This window comes from Dendrobium catenatum, unplaced genomic scaffold (genome assembly GCF_001605985.2).
Source record: "Dendrobium catenatum unplaced genomic scaffold, ASM160598v2 fragScaff_scaffold_864, whole genome shotgun sequence".
In the NCBI taxonomy this organism is placed as follows: Eukaryota; Viridiplantae; Streptophyta; class Magnoliopsida; order Asparagales; family Orchidaceae; genus Dendrobium; species Dendrobium catenatum.
This window is the reverse complement of record NW_021319326.1, coordinates 422403-448422: the sequence shown is the minus strand read 5'-3', so window position 1 is coordinate 448422 and position 26020 is coordinate 422403. Positions and strand designations below refer to the sequence as shown.

General features: G+C 33.6%; 1 protein-coding gene across 1 annotated transcript; it reads left to right on the top strand.

The window, feature by feature from the left end:
• Positions 1 to 1864: 1864 nt before the first annotated feature.
• LOC110096339 (ABC transporter F family member 1) lies at positions 1865 to 25548 on the top strand. Its single transcript, XM_020822229.2, has 6 exons — positions 1865 to 2021; positions 2122 to 2354; positions 21561 to 21634; positions 21852 to 22062; positions 22173 to 22407; positions 24188 to 25548. Exons 2-6 carry the CDS (start codon positions 2130 to 2132, stop codon positions 25243 to 25245), a joined length of 1803 nt encoding a protein of 600 aa, XP_020677888.1. The 5' UTR covers positions 1865 to 2021; positions 2122 to 2129; the 3' UTR covers positions 25246 to 25548.
• The last annotated feature ends 472 nt before the right edge of the window (positions 25549 to 26020 follow it).

Genomic DNA, 26020 nt, shown 5'->3' with positions numbered 1-26020 from the left:
CTACTGACACAGCCAGCCTTACACGCAATCTATTTGATAAAATGCCTCACTAGGGTTCCGTTGCCACCTTGCTCCGACCAAGCTCTTGAGAACGTCCGCGAGATCGTGCTTTATTTCCTCACCTCATGCAGTGACCGTGATGTTTCATCGCTGATCGGCAAATCATGGTTCAACGCTGAGACACTTATACGGCTGGAGTTCTTTATCGGTAACTGCTATGCCGTCAGCAAAGAGAAAGAGGAGTGGAATACTCCAAAACCATGACACACGTCTCTTCTTAAGGGCGCTTTGAATTCTAAAATTCTCAATGAGCGAATGTTTGAGCTATGGGCTTCTTTGGCGCCATAGGAGTGGAAACTCTGTATTCCTTCAACAAGCATTACTGGATGCCCTGTGAAGTCTAAGTTAAACCAGCAAAGGATGGGGATTTTTGATGCTGTTAAAATCTTAAATGCAACCCTAGTGTTGGTTGAGAAAATGGGAATTCCCGATACAAAGACCGGAAGCAAGTTTTATGATTCAAAATTTGCTGCTGAACATTCAATTGGTCATAACACGGTCAAGCTAGGATGCTGTGACTGGTGGATAAAGAGATCAAAAAGGATTGCCACATTGGAGTTTGACGGAGTTCATAAATCTAAGAGCCAACTGAAGCTAATCGTCTTCTTGTCAAGGGTGCTGTTGAATGTGTTCTGGAAAGAAGTACTCATGTACAGCTCTCTGATGATTCAGTTGTGCCAGTGGACAAACAATACAGGCAACTGCATAGTTTTACAATCAAGAGAGAGGTTTATTTTGACAGCATATAGCAAGATGGATTGTTTCGAGCAGACAGAGAGGCTCTTTCATTTTATGGAGAAAATGAGTTTTATTTCATGTAATATTCTAATGTTGGCCTATTTGTCAGCTGGGGATTTCTTCAAATTAGTTGAATGCTTTCCGAGATTGACGGCTGAAATTACACCTGATGTTCACAATAGATTGACCGAAGAAGAGAAGGTGAAGATATGTTGCCCCATTAATTATGAGCAGCTCTCATTACAATCCTGCAAGGACTTGGCACAGACCCTCAAATTTCTACTTAAAATTGTAGTTCAAGTGCTACTGTCTCAGCAATCCAAACTCAAGGGTCTATTCCAAGAGTGCAACCGCTTCAAATCCTTTGATACTGAGCAAAAACAATCTAAAGATGGCACTTTTATCGAGAGATGCAAAATCTTTGACCCAGGAGGATTGCTACATTCCAGCCCTTCTCCGATGACTCGTCTCGACGGAGTCGAGCCTTTTTGGACGCAAGGGGAGTATGATGTAGGAACATCTTTAGTAGAATAAATCCTTAGGAATAGTCTATCCTTTATTAGCTTAGGTGTATGGTTCTAGAGTCTTCTATTATGCCTATATATTCAAGATATTATAAGGAATGGAGGTCATTGAATGATATAAACTCTTTTGAAGCTTTGAGAAAGCTCTCTTCTTCTTCCCTGGATTGGGAAACTCCTTAAAATCCTTCTTGCAGGTTTGATCTTCCGATGATCCACTACATCAAAAATTATGGTGTTCGTATTCTCTTTTCAGTTTGTGTGCTGAATACTGGTACAACGCTTGAACGCGAATTTACAAACTCTATCGCCGCGTATATTCTAGCACGCAACAATTATTAAAAATATAAAATTAAAATTTCCTTTAAATAAGAATGATTGTAAGTATATAATAAATTGAATATGCATATTTTTTTTATATTTTATTTTAATGTAAGATTGGAAGATATAAAAAAATCCCGTTTTACATTGCATTATTTTATAAAAAAATCTTTAGAATTTATTTATTGTTTAAAAAATTAAAAAGGCCGACGACTATAAATAGGCGACATTAGACTCTCCTCCACTTCTCTTTAACCCTTCAATTAGGGTATCTTCGCCTATACCTAGATCCGTCTATTTTTGTTCAGTGGTGCGAAGGAGGTGATCAATTCCAGTACCATTACTTCTCGGCTTTCATTTTAATTCAAGGGGAAAGAAAAAGTAAGGGTGAAGCCCTAAAATCCATAGTTGTGCTGCTTGCTCTGTGATCCCTTCATCTTATTCGAAATCTGTTTCTGACTAATTTATTCTTGCTTTTCAGGAAGGAAGATGGTTTCGGATGCGAGCAAGAAGAAAGCTGCCCAAAAGAAGGCAGCCGCGGCTGCGAAGCGGGGTGGGAAGTCCTCGTCGTCCTCATCCAAGGCTGCAGCAGCAGTTGCGACTTCGCATGATGGGACTTTGGAGAGTGTTAACAATGGGGTGGGAGCTCTCGTCATATCGGATCGCACGTGCACCGGCGTCCTTTGCTCGCATCCCCTGTCCAGGGATATCCGCGTGAGTGGCTTGCTGCTGTGCTGTATGGCTTTGATTAATTCTTCTACTACGTTCTATATTTCAAAATTTTTAGGAGTTGTTCTGATATACTGCTTATTGTATATGGAGCTCTGCTAGGTGTCTTTTTTGGTATTTTAAATCAGAAAGTGGATAATCCATGGTAGTTTGTGGTTCTGAATATTGTTGGGATCTTAATTTCAGTTGTTTTTTGGTCAAATTTTCTTTATGGACAGATGTTTTTGATGCTGCAATAAATTATTAGAAATAGCCATTTTTTTATTAGTTTTAAATGAGAATTTGACTCTTAACAAGACACAAATGAGAATTTAACTCTTAACATGACACAATGGAGAAAAATGATTTATGTAGCCGACCTCACCTAGTGGGATAAAGGCTTGATGTTGTTGTTGCACTGAATTTCACAAGTTAAAGTTGTTTTCAAATGTTCTTAAAATAATCTAGAAAAAAATTGTGTTATTTTGTCTTTCAAGATATGTTTGTCATTCTTCAACCTTATGTTGGTACTATTGTTATCTGAAATTTATTGTTTTTCTTTTTCCTGGCAATTATTCTTAATTAATATTCCTTTATGGTTTACCTATCCAGTTATAACTATTTTGTTGGTCCCTCTTAATCGTGGGGTTGGGGATCTACTTCTTTATGCGTAGCTATACTCCATAGACTCCCCAATAATATGCTTTTGGCTTGCTGCCCTCCCATTACTTTTGTAGTAGATATCATCTTGTATTCAAATCTACGTAGTTTTGCAAACTGATTTATCTCTCTCTACTAACACTTTATTCGAAATTAACATATAGTTTATTTTGGAGGAAATAACCTTACAATCAATCAATTAATTGTCTTGTGACCAAGTTAATATGCTTATTCTACTTCTATTAATCATGAAAATTGAATCCTTTTTAAGTTGATATTCAAAGACATAAAAGTTGCCTAGATGAGGCGTTGTGAGAATTCAGAAGGATGCTAATAATCTCAACTTGGTTCGGTTGACACATCTTAATATTAGCTCGAAGCTATTCAATTCAATCTTGAGTCAAACCATGCTTGTTGTTCGTTTAAGGTTGGGTGAATATGGTGGGTTGTTGACCCTCCATTCCTCCCATAGATGAATATTATGTCATTTCTATACATCGTTCCATAAATAGATCATTTACTCGGCAATTTTGAATTCAATTTAGTCAAGGTGGTGTTAGATGTAGAGTCAGTCACTCAAGTCCTAATTTGTAACATGGATCACAATTATTGTGTTAGCTGTGATATGAACGACTTGGCTACATTTTTGCACTAGTCCATAATTAGCATAAGAAATGGCTTATTATGCTCAGGTTGCTATTTTAATCATATTGTCTATCCACTCGGCTGAACCTAGATTACTTGGCTCGGCTCCAATAGAGAGTGAACCCAAGTCAGTCAGAAAGAAGATAAGTTTGATGGCAATTGGATTGGCAGAATAGGAATCGATGACCCAAGATGTTTTTGGTTTCCCAATCATCAAGCAACACATGCTCAGTTAGTTACTATGCTTCTTGCTTATCCAATGCAATTACAATCTCTTGAATCAGAGTTTGACATGGGTCCATACATTTGAATTATCGTTTGTATAAAACGTTAACTGTGTAGGAGAGATACAAGAGAAAATCCCATGTTGGTCCATAAAAACTATACCTGATGTAATCAATATGACGTCTTTGTATCTATGAAAATCTAACAGGATATTTTCGACATATGTGCAACTTTTTGGCTCTTTTTCCAATGAAAGGTCCAAGAATAGAAGAAAAAAGTTTTCCATCTCAATCTCCCTCTCTTATCGCATCTCTTTAAATTAATCTTATGGTAATTCTTGTTCATCTAAAGAACATCAAGCCATCATGTTCTTTATTTTAATTATTCATGAATTCATAATACATGTATTTACATTTTGTTCTAATCTCGAGTTAGCTCAATTTGATGTAGGCCTGACTCAATTCTTGTTTATTTTAACCCGACCTGGCTTTCTTGTTGCAATCTAAGCTTGATTTGAGCCAAAAAAATTGTTTTTCCTGAATAATCTTTGGTCTTCAAGTCAAATTCATAGTTTACATCTCATAGGCAAGCTTCATTAAGGCATTGCATTGCCTCAAGGTGCTAAGGAGTGAGATGTGTTAGTGCCATTATTTAAGAGATGGATGGTAATACTTCAAACACATAAGCTGAGTTAGTTCTTGATGATGATAATTTGACATTAGGTGATGTGGAAAAAATATTAGAAGTTGGAGAAGTATTTTTTTTCCCGCATAACCCTATTTGCATGCTAGCAATTGCATTAGCATTTTATTTTTCAAGAGTTACTTATAAGTCATTTTAAAGAATTTTTAAGACACATATTAGTATCTTTTTGAATTTATTATATATTTATATTATTTGCACAACATATGCATTTCATAAATGAGAATTTGGCTTTTAACAGGATACAATGGCGAAAAAGGATTCATGTAGCCGACCCCACGTAGTGGGACAAAGGCTTGATGTTGTTGTTTGTTGTTGTACAAGCTTTTTGCTTATTTGACCATTATGTATGTGAAATTTAGGCCTAGTGATAAGATCATGTTACATTTAAACCTTTAAGAAGTTGCATGCAAGGAAGGTTGATATATTTAAAATTTTGAAACACATTGATATCAATGCTTATAAAATAGAAATTTCATGAAATTTTGGTATAAATCTAGTTTTTTTGGTGTTTAATTTGATCTTATTTCATTAGTCTACTACTGTCCTTGAATTCTACTCTATTTCTACCTACCTATGATTCTACATCTAAGACTGCGAAATACTTTCATGCAACTAATTCCTAAAGCTATTCTAGATTATGAGATCTTGTTCACTATTCATGTTGGATTTCAGAGATATGCTTTTTGGGAGTGTCAAAAAATTACCTAACATGACAAGCTGACATGAACATGATGTGAAAATCTAGGTTCAAGTTGAGTCGATTAAATTTCAAATCGGTTTTGGTTTGATCCGAAAAAGTTAAAATTGACCTAATTACTATTCAAGTTTGGGCTAAATGGTTCATATTAAGGTTAAACTGATTTTGTTCAAATTAAGTTGATTACATTCAAGTTAATTGGGTTATGTTTTGTTGATCTAAAAAATTGCATGATCCATATAATAAATTGGTTAAATGAGTCGAGCTTGGTTTGAATCGTGTTCAGATTAAATATTTTATTCCTAATAATAAATAGGCTAGTGATGTGATACAATCCGATGCGAAAGTGATTTGCTTAATGAAGTTTGCACGTTTAGATTTAGAGGCAATAATAAGCAAGATCTTATGCGGAATTGAACGATAAAATAAATATTAAAGTGGTGCCTAGTTTAGGTTAACTCACATGCATAGAAGTTAAGTTCAAAAGATAGCTAGCTTAATCCAACATTGCATACATGGATAGTTCCAACAATTCCAATACTAACAATAAGATTAGTCTATGAAAGATCCCTCACCCAACTCTTCCTATTACTAGGCTTTTAGCAGAGAAGTATTAACATGATTGTCATGAATTTACTAGACCACAATTGAGAAGCACTTTGAAGATAAAAGAGTCGGGGAAAGAGTTTACCCAAAGACGAGAGATTGCGAAGCTCCCCGTTTGATCACCAAGACACTGGATGAAGAGCAACTAGCAATGTCAAGGCTTGGACACATTTAGGAAGGTGATCATTGACTCCTTGGTCAGCATGGCAGCAAAAGATGGCCGCCAAAATGATTGGACAGCAACTGGAGATGTGTAGGCTGCAGCAATTGATGGTTGAAAACCCCTTTTTGGCCTTTAAAATACTTCTAACAGCAGTTTGACAGCAACTTAAAGCAATGGGACAACAGTTTTTCCCGTCAAAGGAGGCTTAGGCAGCAATTGACAAAGTAGTAAAATCAGGCACTTTGCATAAGAATACTGGAGCACACAGGAAGTCACGCCTTGCAAGGAGGAAGAAGACCATTGAAATCCACCATGGTTGGTACATTCCTGCCGTTACTGCTTGAATGATGCAAGGATGACCAAAGAAATAGGAATTACAAAGCTCCGGTGATCATTTGTTTATTTGAGAGGAAGTAGACAGCCACCACGAGCTTCTGGATGCAGCTGGACATCAATCTGGAATTTAGAGACTGCGGGACAGCAATAGGAGATTGCCAAGATTGCTAGATAGCAACTTTGGTACTTAAAAAATTCTGGCCAGCCACCTACAATTGCTTAGGAAAGCTTGGACAGCTGCTGTAGACCGATGGGATCAATTCAAACCCAATAGGAATTAATTGGATTTAATTAAAGAGTTAATTGGGCGAGGGGGAAAAGAGATGAGAGGGAAAATCTGTATTTTAATTTCAGATTTTCATTAAGGGGAATTGTTAATTTGAATTTCAAATTAACACAATTAAGGGAGTAAATGGGGCCGGCGGTCATTAAGGGATTTATAAGGGGTTTAATTGTTGCTTAGGTGGCAAGGTGGAGAGAGAAGGGTGAGAGCTTTGTGTAGGAAAACTGAAATAGATTTCAGTTTTAATTGGGATGGAGGGGGTTTAATTGGAAAACAATTTCAGATTTCAAAATTTGGAAGGAGGTGCATTTGATGGCAATCAATGGGGAGGCCTAATGAGGGGGCCGGCGGTATGGAGAGAGAAGAGACGGAGTTAGATAGAGAGGGAGAGAGGTTCTCAAACATGAAATGCATGACTAGGAAAATTTTAAATAAATCCAAATTAATTTAATTTATAATTTGAATTCATTTCAAAAAATTTCCATAATTGGAATTTCCAGCATTTGGAAAGAATTTGAATTTTGAAATTCAAATCTTCCAATGAGAACTAGGGAAGGGAGAATGTGGGGAAAGTGGTGGAGAGGAAGAGGCCGGCGGCAAGGTGGCCCGGCCGGCGGAAATAGCGGTGGCCGCCGTGGTAGGCGCTCCAATGATGGCGACGTTAGTGAGAGGTTTGGCTCCTTTCAACTATTGGTCGTTGCTTGCGGGAGATTGTGGGTGGAGAAGAAGAATGTTTGCTTGAAAAGGGGAGAAAGGAGATAATGCTAAATGACAGATTCAGCCAATTGGATCCATGAACAAGGAATATACGAGAGAAAGGTAGAGATAACTAATGAACTCACACAGAGATCGTAAGAACCGCGAACCTCGGACTCTTTCCAAAGATTGACGGTATTGCAAAATCACCCTTCTCGGGCTTTCTCCTCTCTATGAACCCTCACTAAGAGATCACGTGAACCCTAAGAGATCAACAAGAACATAAAACTTTTCATTATCAATCATCAATCATCCCTTCCAAGAGGAAGAGAGGAGGCTTAAATAGCCAAATACATGAAGGAAAATAAAAAGACACAATTGCCCCTTAGGGCAAACATAAAAAACAAAGCCCTCAAGTGAGGTAGAAATGGAAAAGTACAAATAAACAAATAAAATACATGAAAATACAATAGACACGATCGTAGCCGTTGATTCTCGATGTCCTCATCAGCTAGGTTCAAGTCAAACAAATTAGATCGGGTCAATATTAGGTTTGGTCTTCAAAACTTGACCTGTCAATCCGAATTGACGCCCTAAAACTTTCTCACCAATAAAAAGAGATCTGGCTATGATGATTCATTGATTTACCTAATAGGAGCCTCATAATTTATGTTCATATTTGCTTGATACATATATCGAATGCAAGTCTGTCAAAGACAAATTTGTCTAAGTTGAAACATATTTAATGAAAAATCTTTGAGTTTATTCTTGTCAAAAGCTAATAGCAGTTACACAAGCATTAATTTAATTATTAATTTATATATTTCAGTTTTGTTAGTGGATTTCTTTCATTACTTAGATCAATTTCGATTGTTATGTTTGCTTGAAGATTATGCCCATGATGATGTATGAGAAGGCTTGTACTAGCCAATGAAGGCATTTTCTTGCATTAGGTTAATTTATTGTGTTGCAATCTTAATTTAAACTGAGAATTAGTAATTGCGGATCTCATTATCATTGAATTGAATTTTGTTCTTCTCTTGTATTCAAATATAAATGATGTTGCCTAGCCTAGTACTAAAATTTTTATCGATTGAAACTTCAATCAAAATGGAATTGGACTTGGGTGAAATCTTGGTTAAGTTTCAAATAAAGCTTTCGATTATGAGTATACTAGTAAATCCAAATTGATACTTGACACAAAATTTATTTATCTAGAGAGGGATTGACGATCCATTGATGTTACTACTACCCCCGTTGATTGGATTGGGAATTTGCAAACCTCATTTGATTTGAATGGAAATTCAATTTTTTCTTTCATTGTTATATTGGAATGATATTGACTAGCACCAGAACTCTATGGCTGGAACTTTAATTATAACTTGGTTTTGCTTGAAAGCTTGTTAAAGATTCAATTTAGGCAATTTGATTATGATAATAAACTATTAAGAGGGCCAACTTAATGTATGATCCAAAATTTATCTACTAGGTCATAGCCCTATTTGGTAGCATTAGATCATTGTAACTTAGAATGTTTTATGATCAGAGAATCATCAGTCTCCGTCAAGTAGGTAGCTACTACCCCACTACTATGACTTTTTTGAACTTGATAAAGAAGTCTTTGCAAGCTCGGCCTGTAGATTATTTTGAGTTTAGTATGATGAGTTAGTCAATATATTGAAGACTAAAACCCAATTTGCAGACATTCATTTATTTTCATATTTAGAAATGAAATGATTAGCACTATTTTTAGAGCACATTTTAGGTAACAATCGGGTTGTTATCCATATTTTAAATTGTAGCAATCCAGCCCAGTGCTTTAAAAATCGGACCAGACCGGCCGGTCCGACCGGTTCAACCGTGAACCGGGTTAAGGGCCGGTCCGGTTCAATCTGAAAACCGCCTTCACATTGAACTGGCCGGTTTTGGGTAGAACCGTCGGTTCAACCGTGAACCGGTCCGTTTTTAAAACGGCCGGTTCAAGTTTTTTTATTAATATTAGTTAAATAAATTATATAATATAAATAAATATTAAACTTAATCATTATCAATATAAATATTAATGTTAAAACTCTTAAATTAAATTAAACACACTATTATTAGGGTTTAGGTTAAAAAAATTTAAATATTTTTTAAATAAATAATTTAACATATAATTAAAAATTTTAATTAATAATAATATATTTTATTATAAAACATTTATTCCAAATTATCATGAAGCATTCATATGGAGTGGTGGTACCATGTGAGCTCTTAACACAAGAGAACTCAAAATGCTATGTAAACACTAGCAAGAAAGTCTTCTCAAGTGTGTGTGGGACTAAAGAAAAGAGTTGAGATGTAAATGAACTCATAAAATATATAATGCATATAAAAATATTTTAAACAGATTTTTAATTAATATTATTTTTATTGTAAATGAAAACTTTATTTATTAGTTAATAATAAAAATTATACTATACACTAATAAAAATAATTTATCATTAATAATTTTATGTATTTAATTATTTATTAATTATTTAAGATATAAATTTATAAAAGAAATTTGGTATACAACATAAACATGTAAAATATATTTAATCATATAATATAAAATAAGAATAATTTATATTAAATTTATAAACTTATGTTATAATTAAATTTATATTAAATATGTATTTATATTAAATTATATGGTTATATATAAATTTAATTTACATTAAAAATTAAATTTAAAATTCAAAAAAATATTTAAATTTAAAATTATCATATTTTTATGAGTGTAAATTATTATAAATATGAGATTTAGAATTTTTTTCTTTTATGTGAGATTTTAATATAATTCTTTTACTTAATTATATAAAATTTATGTTTCATAGTTTTTTTTTTAATTTAATTTTTTGCCTCAAACTTTGAATGATAATATTATTATTACGTTAATTTTATTAAATTTTAATAATATTTATTATTTATTACGTCATCCGGTTCGACCCCGGTTAGACCGGTTGAACCGGTCGAACCGTGAACCTCTCCTTCTTCCGGTTCGTTGTCCGGTCCGGTGTTCACAGCCTTGATCCAGTCTTAAACTATATTGAACAGAGCCTTAAACTATATTGAACAGAGGACTAAACCCAACAAGATGAGCAGGAGAGATTGGCAATGATTGCCATGTTAACAATAGTCCTAACCTAAACCTGTTGAACGCTCTCAAGTATAATAGCCTCTAAGGTTTTCTTTTCCTTTGGTTCTCCTGTTCAAGACAATTTTTTCATTTAAAATTCAAGACTTCAGCTTGAAGAGTACTCACATCAACCCAAGGTTTGTTTGAATCCATGATAGAAGGTGTAAGTTTTCTACTTTAATTTTGTTAATTTCTTTGTGATATGCAAAATTTTGGGGATGTTTAGGTCTATGCTTAAGAAATTCAGCCAAAGCTTGTATGAGGTTTGCATAACTAAACCATTTTCCGTAGTTGGTGCACCTTTTATTTGCTAAAATTGCATTCCTACTTCTGCTAAAATTGTTGTTTAATCCTACGACGACATGTTGCAACTCCATAAAAACTTGAGAGAATTTTTTATTTTCTTATTTACTGAACTTTGCTTAATTCCTTGAAATTTACAAACTGTATCATAACTCTGTTGAAATTTGCTTGATTTTCTGGACCGAAATAAAATGAAATGTTGCTACAAATCATTTTTGAGAAAGAATTGGTTGAATTTTAAACATTGCTTTGTTTGGAGTTGATAGTTTATTAATTGAGTATTGAATGCTACTACATGTAATTGTTGGGCTATAATTTGCCATTGCATTGTATATAGGATGAAAATCCAGTTAATTGAACTTCACAAATGGTAAGAGTACTTTGACACACGAATAGAAATTTAAATAAAGCATTTGATATTATAGTATGTAAATATGATGAGCTCAGTCATAACATTGTTTCTCTTCATTGGTCCAAACAAGACTTAAGTCATTGACAACTTTAAGTAGAACTTATTCATCAGTATTATGCACATTTTCAGAAGAGTAGAATTTATTATAATCCTTTTATGGTGATTAATTTATTGACACTCAGTTGTAGGTCCAATGTATGACTCCTTCAAGATAGAAAGCTTCTAACTTAAATACTTAGTCTTAATCCACTATATACACTTAATATTGTTGACAATATTTTTGATCTCCTCTCTTTAGTCACACCAACAGCAGATCCCATGCAATGCATGGTCATTTTTTACCCAAAAGCTACGTTCTGAATCCTTCCACTTATGTTAAACATCTTAGATCTCCTTGTTTAAGAAATTAGTCCCATTGAAGTTTTTAAGTACATTAAACATTTCATATTGAGAACCTAGGTTTTGAAGACTGTCTGATGCAGGAAGGTGCTTTGCAATTCACATTGCCTATATTGTTATCCAAATTTGGACCAGCGCCTCTACTTGCAATAATCTCTTACCTCATCTTTATTTTGAACTGAAAATCACACTTGATTTTAAGCTACTAGTCGTAGTTAAGTTAAGTCTAGTTAAGCACAACTGATCATATTTTTCATATATTAATTAATTAAGTTACTCATTATTACACTTGAATTTCCATATTATATGAAGAAACTCATCAAATATGTTGAGTTGCTGAGAAATGTTATTGATTTTTTACATATGATTTTCTTCATGAAAGCCTAAATTTTTTGTGCTTCCTCTACGTTTTTGACCCCAAGTAAAGTTGTCATAGAATTTATTAGAAGCATGTTTCAGTCTGCTCTTCAATCTGACATTCCTTCTCTATGACTAGTCTACTTCTTTAATATCTGAATCTGTTATATGCTTTAGTACTAATTGTACGGAAATCCTATGGAGCGTCATAGGTGTTGTATTAGTTACACGTTTTAGTTTCTCTTCAATTTGAGAGTCGGTTTCCCTGATTTTTCTGCTTCTTTACTGTTTGAACATGTTATATAGTTTAGCAGTCAGTGTATCTAAATCCAATGGAAAGTCATAAGTGTTTAATCACACAGAGCTCCTTAGTGTTGCCTATTTTCACGGTTACTCTTAGTATGCATCCTAGATACCTATAGGAATCATTATTTCACATGCATGCATTATTATCTGCTACTATTGCCTTGCTATATATTGTAAGACATATTGCCATTTGTACCAAATAATATAAAGCTATAATGAATTCTATTCCTTGTAAAACATACAGTACTGTGTTTGATTTATAGTTTTCTGGTATGATTTATTCTTTAATGTTCCACACACTGCACGTTAAGGCTTCAATACCTTGCCATTTTATTTGAAAGCCAACATTTTAAGCATGTGTCTTTTATTTGCATTCTGATTATAATGTTTGTTATGCTTCAAAATTTGAAAATATGTAAGCATACGATAATTCTTTCAAGCCTCTAGTGTTACTTGTTAGTTTTCCTACTGGTAGAGTGTCTGCAACATCTAAGACAGTTTCTAAGCCAGTTTTACCATCGATTCTTCCTCCCGAGGTAGGTGATGTTCATATGTTCTGATCAGTTTGAGATGTCTTGCCTTACTCTGTTTATTTCCCATTGGATGATCAGCTGTGCGCACACGACTTGTTTTTTGATCAACTACCTTGACAACAACTCTGTAGTGAGAGTTCTTTGCACTCTAGGATTTATGACAGACAAACAATGGAGTTACACGATGTTGGACTAGTAAATTGTTCTTTTTAGTATTTTTTTATAAGCCATCATTCTAATGTCATGTTTGTTTGGTTATTAATGTTAGCTTTAGTTTCTCTATTTTGTTTAGTTTTTAATAAACTTAATAAGATTTTTACTGTGCCTAGGCATTTGGTTAATAGGGACTCCATTCCGGGTTTCTTAAATTATTATGAATGGTTTGTGAATATTAGAATCATTGAAAGGATCAGCTGCTCTGAAAGGATCAGGTGCTCTACTTTCTTTCTTTCAGGTCTCGGCTTCCTCTCTTCCTCCTCTCTTTTAACTCTTTTCCTTTTCCTTTTCATTTCAAGTTTATCTGAATTTCCATATCCTATTCATTTCCTATCACTACGCCAAGCTACAATCACGCCTTCCCCTTATCCAGCTTTAAATTCCATCCGATTTGTCCTGCAGAAACCACGAGTCTTTTAAATCCCTATCAGGGAAATGAATTGTCCCTTCCATTTTAGTCCTTTGTGTTTGATTGGTTAGTCCTCAAAATTGCCTCAAAATTAGTAAAATCCTAATTGAAATCTGTAGCTTTGCTCAAAATCTAAAAATTCCTTATTTAGCTTTGCTGAAATCTGAAACGGGAAACCTGAAGCATCCTCCACCTATTGTATTGAGACTGCCACTGTGATCATTTCCCTTTTTTGTTGTGTCGATTTGGTATTAACAGCACTGGTTGCGAGTTCAAATCCTGACGGGCTTACTTGGCATCCAAGAGGACGGGAGTAAGGGGATTGAATGATAGAGGATTGCCAATAGAGCAAATATAATAACTATCGCATCTCTTGTGATCTATAGTGAACATTAAAGTAATGGAGCCCATGGCCACTATCAACGATTGTGACATGAGTGGTGTGGATTCACTGAACCAATGTTTTCTTAGGTGGCTAGAACTATCCCTAGCACCTCCTCCATTGGCTCAAACAAGGGTATTATTATTAACTGTTACTATCGATTATTAGTTTTTTAGTTTGTATGCTGATATAATACTGCGTTGAAATTTATTATAATATAGAATATAAATGGCAACAGAAATATGGATTCTGATAAAATTGATTAGTAGTCAGATATTAATTGTCAGTGAAATCAAGATCGCTGTTCCAAATTTATTATGTAATGTTTTTTTTTAATTACTATATGAAAATAATAGAAAAATATTAGTAAATTATTTACTTACTACTGGGTTATGTTACTTAATCAATATTATTATGGCACATTTGTATATTTATATAATTATATTCATCAATCTTGACCTAAGAAGGGCTGTGCATTTTTTTTATTAGAGCAATATTTGTGCTTATCATTTATGTACTATTTTTAAACCATTGGTTGACATCATTATTTGACGTCATTGATGCTATAAGTTTTTTAGAACTATGATATGCATCATTAAAATAATTGATGGAAATTACCCACTAAATTAAATGTGCTAAATTGAATTTTGTTGGTTTGGTTAATATGTTGTTATAGAAATCTGATTTAGTGGCTTGCAATTCTATTTCATTTTTTATGATGCTCATCTATGTGTTTCTTTGAGGTGAATATGAATCTAGAAGATGAATTAAAATATAAAACAAACAAGCCCAGTAGAAAAAAAAATGTTAGCATGTTCTTAAGAGTGTTTTATCATGACAAAATACGATATGACAGTTGTCTTTTAGGTTTTTAGGTTAGAAGTATTATTTAAATGGTACATTAAGCGGGAAATTATGCTGTTCTTAGGGTATACTTTTGAATGCATATGTGAAATAAGCAAAATTTGTCCTCATTTGCTACACTTCATTTGTTTTTCTCTGGTATTTTATTGAATATGGAAGGGTTAAAGCATTATCATCTCTCTCTCTCTCTCTCTAAGATGGAGACAGGGTTTAGCCGCTAGATTAGTTTCATGATTGAAAGTAAAGGTCCAAATAGGTTTGGAAGTTGTTGAGCTTGTCATAGCAACATTAAATGCAATCTTCAGCTATAGTTAAAACTCAAATATCCTATACGTTGATGTTGATGAGAATGGACCATTAGTAGTTTGAAGGACAATTTTTTCAGAGGACATAGTTTTTGTTGAAGGCAGCAATTGATTGCCCCTTCCCCTCTTTTGCATTATGGTATGATGGCTCACAATGTTCCTGGATGAAAGGGAAGCTGCAACATTAAGTGTTTTTTTTAGGGTGTCCATATATGACCCGACCTCAAAACCAGACCCGAAAATTTTGGGTTCGGGTTGACCTGTTCAACAAACGGGTCAGTTCGGGTTTAAAATTTTGACCCAATTGAAATATCAGGTCGGGTTAGCCCACAAACCCGAATGCAACCTGTTTGACACATTTGACTTGTCTGTCAGCTCGCACTCGCCTGCGCCCTCCCCTGCTCATGCTTGTACTCGCACTCACCCTTGCGGCCTCTCATGCTCATGCTCATGGCCTCACCCTCGCGCTCACACTTACGGCCTCGCCCTCTCCCACTCGCACTGTCAGCCTTGCCCTTACCCGCTCGTGCTTTGCCATCGGCCTTGCCCTTGCCCTTGCCCTTGCCCGCTCGCATGCTCGATGTGCTCACACTTAACCGGATCAGCGGGTTGGGTAGTGTTGGGTCGGGTTCGTGTCGGGTCGGGTTGGTGTCTAATTTTTAGCCTGTTTGGACAAATTGGTCGGGTTTGGGTCGGACGTCTTAAGTGCAGGTCAATTTCGGATTTGACTCGAATCTGACCCGAAAACCAATTTTTTGTTTGCAATTTCTCAAGAAAGAATAACAAGCTGTGGATTATTGAGGTGGAGGATATGATTCCGCATTATTGGAAGATAAAACTCATGAATTGCTCCGGTTGATGATGTAGTTTTATTTAATATGTTTTAAATAAATAAATTATGCTACATCATTTAACTTTTCTTGTTAAGATGTTTATTTCTTTCCTATTTGCTCTCATTATATTAACCAATATATAAGGGCCAAATTTCAATCACTAAAGGACATGGAGCATTGCACTTTTTTGCCTCCCTATTTCTTTTCTACTTTTTTGGTATAGTTTCGCACTACAATTTAGTTCTAATGAGATATGTCTTGATTGAACTTCAAATGCAATTTTAGGTAGTACAAAAATACGTCGTAGGTGTTATATTTGTGCTAGTAAAGGTCTTTGGCATTATTCAAGAAATGCAAAAAAAAAAAAAAGTTATCACAAAGACACAAAGTTGGGGTCTTCTTTATTTCGATTTTTCTATGTGTGGTATACAAGAGTGGTGCTACTTTAGGCTTTTGATTTATCCTTGATTTATTTTAAAAAATAGGGTGAGGGCTATTTGCGTGACCAACAACTGCTCTTATTCTATGGATTTAGACATTGTAAACTGTACGATTTCTTGCTTGGTTGATTACATGATTTAAATTTAATTGAGAGTTTATTTTGGAATTAATTTAAATATAAATTGAGATTTATCTTGTGCCAACTTTTTTTACTAATCTAGGTTAGGAGGTTTCCATAAATAATTGTACGAGATATGTGATTTATTGTTTTTTGTCATAATATAATTTTACTTTCTAATTTAAATCTTGTGAGTGCAAGTTAATATATGATTCCTTTGAGCACGGTACAAGTGCGACTATCTGATTTTAGGTGAAGTCATCAGCTTATGCTAGATGAAGCATGAATTTTTTATATTTCAGTAATTTCAGTCTTTGTTTATTTTTTCTACATAAATTGTTATTGCTAGTTTAGTGCTCTTTATTTTAATAATAATTTTTTTCTTATAGATTATTTAAGTTAAATTTATTCATTTGTTTATTTATTTATTTATCTATTTATCATTTGTTTATTTATTTATTTATCTTCCCAAATTCTTGTTAAAATTTAATGAGTATTATGATATTTTCATTATTAGCTAGGCTTAAAGACTATTATTGTCTATTTTCATTGAAAGTAGCTTTTTGGTATAATTGAGAACTTGTGATGTGAGTGAATCATCTACTTCTCTTTTGTATGAAAGCATATTGCAACACTTCATATTAGTTTTAGTAGAAGATATAACTTCGAGTGAACTTGCAAAAAATTTGTATCAAATTTTATGGTTGCATTGTCAAATTGAATAAATGTAGGATATTAATTGAGTCAATAAAAATTAATAAATGATGTAATTTAGGCAGGATCGAGTAAGTTATGATTCAAGACAAACACTTTATAATTATATCGAGGTTTAGAATTGAATTTTTCAAGATGGTTTAATAAACTGGAGTTATTTGAATGTTACTTTTTATTTGATTATGAAAAGTAGATATTGCTAAAATAAACTTAGGCTGGACATGCTTAGTTATTTTGATGAAGTGTTTCAAGTGAAATAATATCAACATGATTTACATGAAATAATCTTAAATAGAATTATTTACCATTTGCCAAATATAAGGATGAATTTATAATTAATTTTAGAGTTGTTAACAAATTGATTCAGGTATGTTTGAATACTATGTAAGTTTTGCATGTATTGTAGTTGCACATGGTTTCCTTTGGTTTATTTTGTTACTACTACTTCATTAAAGGTCTTATGCTAGAAATTACGAATAAATTAAGCTATAATTTAACAAAAATATAATATGAGGCCTTATATTTTTATCAATGTGTATTGAGGCATGTTCAAGCATTCTATTAGGTTTGTTGAAGCTGTGACGATTCATAAGAAAAGCTCATTAACATGTAATTTAAAGCGAATGAAATATACCCTAATACAAGAGGCAAGTATGGTTGAAGTTTACAAATAAAAAAACTATGGTTTATGAATATTCATATGAAGTTGCATTAGATGATAAATACAATGTACAATGACTATATGAATTTGTATCCAATGTTGTTGAATTTAATTATGCATCTACAATAGACTTATATTCATGAACCTGGGCCTATAATTGATCAAAATCGGAATTGAAGTTTGAATAATGTTGAGCTTGAGTTCATATATGAAACTGAATTTTTAATAAAAATGGAGCTTATGTTTGAATGTGAAGCTGAACCAATCATTATGTGATGTAGGTAATGAATCAAAATAAGTGATGAAAATACAACGTTGGATGAATTCTTTGTTGATATTGTTCCTATGATTATCAAATTAATGTTGACTTTATTTTGGGTTCTTGATTTTTAGATATACCAATTCATAAAAAGAACCTTACAGACAATATTTTTCAGTAATTTATAAATAACAATTGCCTTAAAACAAACCTTAAATTTAAATTTTTTATTTTTATTTTTATGGTCATACTTTGGCTTGATTCCTTGTTCTTGATTTCTCGATATATCAATTTATAGGAGGAACCTCATAAAGGAAGTTAAGTCGCAACAATATTTTTAGCCATTTTCCAATAAAAAAAATCTTAAAACAAACCATATGTTTAAAATTCCATCTGCATGATCAATTCTAAATGTCCATCATTCATCAGACTTTATATTTAAATTATTTGAATTCGTTTTCTTTAAGATGTTTATTCTTACATATAAATATATCAAAAGTTGCATGTTTTGTTAGTGTGTAGTTTAATTGACATTTCATTTTCTAGGTCATTATTAATATTATTAGGATGCATCTTAATTTTGTTGTACTTTCATGACTTGCCTCATCTGACATTAATCATTGCATTTATTATTGTAGTTTTGAAAATTACAAGTTTTATGTGCATTGAACATGTAGTATGTTGAAAGTAAGTATGGTGATAAGGTCATAGTGCATTAAAATTCAGAAAATCTTCCACTTGAAATTTTTAAGTTGAATATAAGGAATGCATAACTTTTTAAAATTGTGCAAAACATTGAACTAATGCCTAAGAAATAGAAATTCCATGAAATTTTGATATAAATGTAGTGTTCAATGTATTTAATTTGACTTTATTTCACGACCAACTATCAATTATTTGGATTATACTCTCTTTTAAGTTATTTCTTTTGCATCCATGTTCAGTCCTCTGCTAAATATTTTTATGCAACATATTCACGAGATTATTTTAGATGATGAGATTATATCCAGTGCCAATAGCTACATATTAGAGATACCTTATTCATTGGCTAGATAGACTTGATTGCGGTTATTCATTGATTACTCTCTATGTACATATTTGATTGATAAGTATCAAATTCTAAATTCATCGGAGCCAAATTTGTCTAGACTGAGCATTTTTTTGGAAATCTGTGTTTATTCTTGTGGTGGCATGGCTTCATGCATTAATCTGTATGTTGTTTATATTTTTTTAACAAGTTGATTTCTTTCATTTGTTCATTTTATTTGTTAGGTGGTAATGGCTGAGAAGGGTTGTAATTGTTCAGAGAAGTATTTATTGGCTTTAGATTAGTGTTTTTGGTTGGCATAATTTCAGCATTGATTTAGTTAAGATTAATTTCCATAAAAGATGGTATGGAGTGCTCAATTCATTGTAGTTGATTTTTTTTCAAGCTGGAAGATTGATGCGGTGATTGCTATGAGATGAGGTGTTGGTCTTTGGCACTTTTTCATAAATAAAAAAGAAAAAATGGCTATTACAGAGGCGTGACCTTTGGTATTCTTTATTGCAATTTTTCTACCTTTGGGATGCATAGGTGATGTTAATTTGTACTTGGACTTATCTTTGATTTATGTTAAAAAGAAATTAAATATGGTCTTTGTGTGGTTTTGACTTGAATGGTGTGCAGCTTTCTTGGATGGGTGCATGAGTTGTAGTTGTTGCTATTCCATGGATTTGAAAATTTTAAAATAGAAGGTTGCTGTTTTAGTTAGTAGCAATATTTAAATTAAATTTGGAATTATTTTTAGAATAATTTAAAATTAAATTGAAACTGACGTAGACTATAAGTCTATAAATAGTAGGGGTGTAAAAAAAGGACCCGACTCGCCAACCCGTCCCGAAAAATTCAGTTTTGGATCGACCCGTTTAATAAACGGGATCTGCTTTGGGCCTGAAATTCTGACCCGTTTATTAAACAGGGCGGGTTCAGGTTGAACCTCCAACCCGATTTCGACCTGAAATGATTTTTATATTTTTTTCTTAGATTTTTATTTGTTGGTATGATTCTCTTATTTTTTATTAATTAATTTAAAATCTATTGTCTAAAAGTTATGATTTTTTTAAATAAAATTTGATTATTGAGTCGGCTTTGGGACGTTCATGATGCTAGCCAGTCCAGTTCTATTCCACATTTTGGACCCGTGTATTAAAGGGGTTGGGATCGGGTTGGCAGGATTCAGGTCGGGTCAATTTCTGGTCGGACCCGAACCCAACCCATTGACCCGTTTTGACACCCCTAATAAATAGTGGTACTAGATATATAATTCATAATTTCGCTTGAATAAAAATTTTAGAACTTATGATTACTAGTTAGATATGTGATTTCGTCGAGTTTGATACAAATGCGACTATTTAAAATCAGGAGAAGTCATTTTCTTGGTCCAATGTGAGGCATTTTTTTTTTATTATCTTGATAATTTCATAATTCACATAAAACGGCCGCCTTCTGATGACCCGGTTAGGAGACTAGATATATTAGATTTAACTCAAGTTAAGAAAGGTAGAGGTAGACCTAAAAAAATTTGGTTAGAAAATATTAGAATTGATATTTCTTTATTAGATTTAAATGAGAGTTTAACTTTTAGCATGGTACAATGGAGAAAAAGGATTCATGTAGCCGTCCCCACATAGCGGGATAAAGGCTTGATGTTGTTGGTGTTGTTGTTGTATCTTGATAATTTCATAATTGTCCATTTCTTCTACATAATTTATTATTGGTTAGTTTAATGCTCATGATTTTGATAAAAAAACTGATACATTGAAAATTGTATTTAGTGGAATTTTTTTTTTGGAGTTTAGGGTTTATGATATTTACGATTTCTTTATAATCAACTATGCTTAAAGATTGCTATTTCCTATTTTCATCGAAAGAAAAGAAGTTATTGGTATTGTTGGTAACTTGTGATTTGTGGATACTCTACTTTTTTTTTGCTTGAAAGCATATTTTGCATAATATTTTTTGTATTAGGAAACCTAACCTTGACTTGTCCTGTATGAATGACCAGTCCAGTTCTAGTATATTTTTTCCTCCATGCCCGTGACTTGGAACCTACACATTGTGTTTGAAACATAGCTCATTGTTGATTTGTTAATCGTGCTTAGAATGATTTTATGCAGCTATTTCGTGGCATGACTGGAGATGTTTTAATTATCTTTTTTATAATTGAAACATAGTTATACTTGGTTGAACCTGCAAGTTCTGTTTTTATTAGTTGAAAAGTCCTTTATTATGATATAATGTCATTCTTTCAACAGATTGAAAATTCTTGTGATGTGCTTGATGCAAAAATAATCTTTCCAAGCATGCTATTTGTTGCTTGACTACTTAATGATCTTGACATAGATCACTATTTTCTCATGCATTAACTTGTTGCATGTGGTTTCAATTCATTTACTATGTGTTTCTTTATTTGTTTGTAGATTTCTTGGCATTAATTTCACCGTTATACTTGACTTTGTTTTTATTATTGGTTGTGTTCCAGATTGAGTCTTTGGCACTGACATTTCATGGTCATGATCTCATAGTTGATTCCGAATTAGAGCTTAACTATGGCAGGTAAGCTCATCTCTACACTGCTCTTAAATGATAAACCAATATGAATGATAGAGCTATGGCACAGTGGAATCCTAATTAACTAAATGTTGAATTACATTATATCATTATATAATGGGGTTTATTAATATTTTTGTGCATGGTGTTTTTGGCAACCAAAAAGTAATGTTCGCCAGTATATTGCTATTTACAAAATACTCACAAATAATATCTCTTACAGGCGATATGGTTTACTTGGCTTGAATGGATGTGGGAAGTCTACACTTCTTACAGCAATAGGGCTTAGAGAGCTACCAATTCCTGAGCATATGGATATCCACCACCTTACTCGGGAGATTGAAGCCTCAGATATGTCTGCACTTGAAGCTGTTATCAGCTGTGATGAGGAAAGGATTAGATTGGAGAAAGAAGTTGAAAGATTAGCAGCTGAGGTTGTTTGTTCCACTTTTAATCATTTCAAACCTTCGCTTATTATCATTTATACAAAAATTAATGTTGAATTTGTTGCACTAATGCGTTGTGGATTTCTAATAATGCTTAGGATGGTGGCGGTGGAGAAGCGCTTGACAGAATCTATGAACGGCTAGAAGCAATGGATGCATCAACTGCTGAAAAACGGGCTGCTGAAATTCTTTTTGGGTTGGGTTTCAATAAGCAGATGCAAGCAAAGAAGACAAAGGACTTCTCTGGTGGTTGGCGTATGAGGATTGCATTAGCCCGAGCTTTATTTATGAACCCAACTATTCTTCTGCTCGATGAACCTACAAATCATCTCGGTGAACTCTACGAACTTAAATTTTACTTTATCTTCTACTTTCTGAAATGCTATGAGCGGATTGTCTTATTTTTACTTATTTGTGCTCAAGATGATTTCTTTTGTTAATTCTAAATATGTGTATTGAGTGATTTCTGATCAACAAGTAGTTCTTTTTAGAGTTTTTTTTTTCTATATTTATCATCCATAAGTTTATATTTAAGCATTTTGGCAACTTATTTTACTTGTTAGGTTTGTAAATGCTGATTTTGTTTTAGCAAATGCTGATTGTTTTTACCTTTATATTTCATGCCATGGGGATGGGCATAAACCTAGAGGCATGACCCCTAAGTCTCATAAATTTTTTTTTCTTTTAATATTTTAAAAATAAACAAAAATGTTTTAAGAGAAAAAATATGTAGAAATAGGTAAACTAAAATTTTAGGAGAAATTCAACAGAAATATATAGAAAATGTAATTGGTGAAATTTATAAGTATATTCTATACAGTCTCTAAATTCTAGGTAACATAGACACCTAAAGTAAAATAAATATGCAAAACAAGCAAACAAACCAATAATTATTCACACCTCTTTCCTCAAGCACCTTATACTTAAGGTCTGTAATTATCGCTAGACTAGGCCAAATTCCCATATCACATGCAATCATAAATACCAATTACATTAGACGACCAAATCAAAATCCTCGAGTTCTATTTATATCAAATACACAAGTCTTGAGCATCATGGTTATTCTCAGCCAAATGTAAATATTTAAGGCTCAACTATTATCAATGATAACTCATATGAAATACATGGACTTCATTTCCGAAGCACACTCACATTTTAACCAATCTTTGTGCTAGTAGTTTAAACACATTAAAGCCCCACCAATCTTCTAATCGGCCCACCGGTCTTCCCCCAAGTTTTAAGCCTTGCCCTTCTTGAAATTTAATCCCACCTGTCCTAGTGAACCAAATAATCATTAGAGTAGATTAAGTCAAAACTTAAATCCTTGTACCCAAGTCACTACCTCATGCAAACTACATTATAGTTCAGAGCTCGGGTCAACTCAAGGATCTTTGTTTGAGGCACCTTGTGGAAGCTTGAGTATGTTGTTTGTGTGATCATTACTCGCGGTACTGAGCTTTAACTGTGTTCGAACTTTTTGTGCATGGCTTTTTATATCCTTCATTTGTTCTGATTGAGTGCCACATGACATGTTATACTCTTGCTTATATATATTTTGGCACAACTTTGAGCAATGTTAATTTTGATCTGTCATATACTATTTGCTCTTATTTATTGGGCATTTTTTATCCTTGTAAGTGTAATTTCTGCAAACTTTGATTTAATAGATGCAACTCTCATCATCTCAATTATAATCATTTTTCACTATATTCTTTTTAATTTCATCATGCGTCCGTCTTGGCAAATCGTTTACTTTTCTATCACACTCAAATTGGTTGCTAAGGACTTCTTTTTTGCCTTCATTTATTGGTGATCCATATAACATGATTAATCTACTTGGAATTTATAAATTAACTTCAAATCTTTTTTAGGGTAATTCATCTTAACAATCAGTTTTTTTGTTATTACTACACGATAAAATTTATAACTGCATAGAATGCTATTAGGAGGATAAATATTATAAGATGTATAATCAATTTATTGATCCATAAAATTTACTTTTTTTCCCTTTATAATTAATTTTTTTTAGTTTTTTTTTTCTATTGGTGCTATATAAACTTTTATGTTGATTCACAAAGCTTAAGCTTTTTTCTTCGTTTCTTCTCCCCATCAGATCTGGAGGCATGCGTCTGGCTGGAGGAGACACTTAAGAATTTTGACCGCATTCTAGTTGTGGTGTCTCACTCACAGGATTTTCTCAATGGAGTTTGCACAAATATTATCCACATGCAGAACAAGAAACTGAAGATGTACACAGGCAACTTTGATCAGTACATACAAACCCGTGCAGAGCTCGAGGAAAATCAAATGAAACAATACAGGTGGGAACAGGATCAGATCTCTGCCATGAAGGAATACATTGCGCGCTTCGGCCATGGTTCTGCAAAGCTGGCCCGGCAAGCCCAAAGCAAGGAGAAAACATTGGCCAAAATGGAGCGCGGTGGACTCACAGAGAGAGTAGTTAAGGACAGGGTCCTCGTTTTCAACTTCACTGATGTGGGGAAGCTTCCCCCACCTGTACTACAGTTTGTGGAAGTCTCATTTGGATACACTCCTGACAATCTCATATACAAAAACCTAGATTTTGGCGTCGATCTTGATTCCAGGATTGCACTGGTGGGTCCAAATGGTGCAGGAAAGAGCACTCTGCTTAAACTAATGACCGGTGATCTGATTCCGGCGGACGGAATGGTCCGCCGCCACAACCACCTGAGGATTGCCCAGTTTCATCAGCATTTAGCAGAGAAGCTCGATTTAGAGATGTCAGCTCTCCAGTACATGATGAAGGAATATACTGGCAACGAAGAAGAGAAAATGCGAGCAGCGATCGGTCGATTTGGTCTAACCGGAAAGGCCCAGGTGATGCCGATGAAGAACCTTTCCGACGGCCAGAGGAGCCGGGTGATCTTCGCCTGGCTTGCTTGGAGACAGCCCCACATGCTGCTTCTTGATGAGCCAACCAACCATCTTGACATCGAGACCATCGATTCGCTGGCGGAGGCTTTGAATGCGTGGGATGGAGGAATGGTTCTTGTGAGTCATGACTTCAGGTTGATCAATCAGGTTGCAGAGGAAATATGGGTTTGTGAAAATCAGGCGGTGAGGCGGTGGGAGGGCGACATCATCGACTTCAAAAATCATTTGAAGAGCAAGGCTGGTTTGGCCGAGTAATTTAAAGGAGTAAACAAGCTGGAATATATTTTCAGGTAATAGCGTTCTATCTTTATCATACTTGTACTACTAATTATTCGTGCTACTGTTTCTACATTATATATATGAAACCGAATTATCAGAGTGTCATTATTCGTCTCTCGGATATTGCTTGGTTTGAGAAGGACTTGTAGAGCCTGGCTGAGCATGTTCCGATGGCTTTACTAGAATTTTGTATTCTTTAAATCCTAGTATTTATTATGGAGTACATGATTACTGGATATATATAATATATATATCATCAAATAGAATTGCACTCACAATATTAAGGAGAGTATCTTGTTTGATAATATTATCGTTGTATGAAATTAATTCGAAGGCTTACTTGATTGATTGCATAGTGTAAAAGTTTTCTTATTTGAAAATTTGCCAAAATCCTTATTGGTTGCATGGCAGATCTGTTGAATTGTTGTCGGATCAGCCAATTGGGTCTTGTTTGTTTTGGCGTTTTTAAAACCTTTTATGTTTAGAAACGGTGAAATTATTTTTTGGTCGTTGTTTGGATGTGACGTTTCTATAGAAATGCTTTTTGTAGAATTTTATTTTTCTATTATTTTAAGAAGTTTTTTGATATTTATTTCTCCGTTAGAAAATTCCATTCCTTTTATTTAATATTTCTAAAACTATTTTTTATAAAATGAGAGGAAGGAAGAATCAAACGAAGCTTTAGGCCTTGTTTGATTGGGCGTTTTTTGTGCTTATTCCTTTTTAAAACGGAAAAGTTATTTCTTCTTTA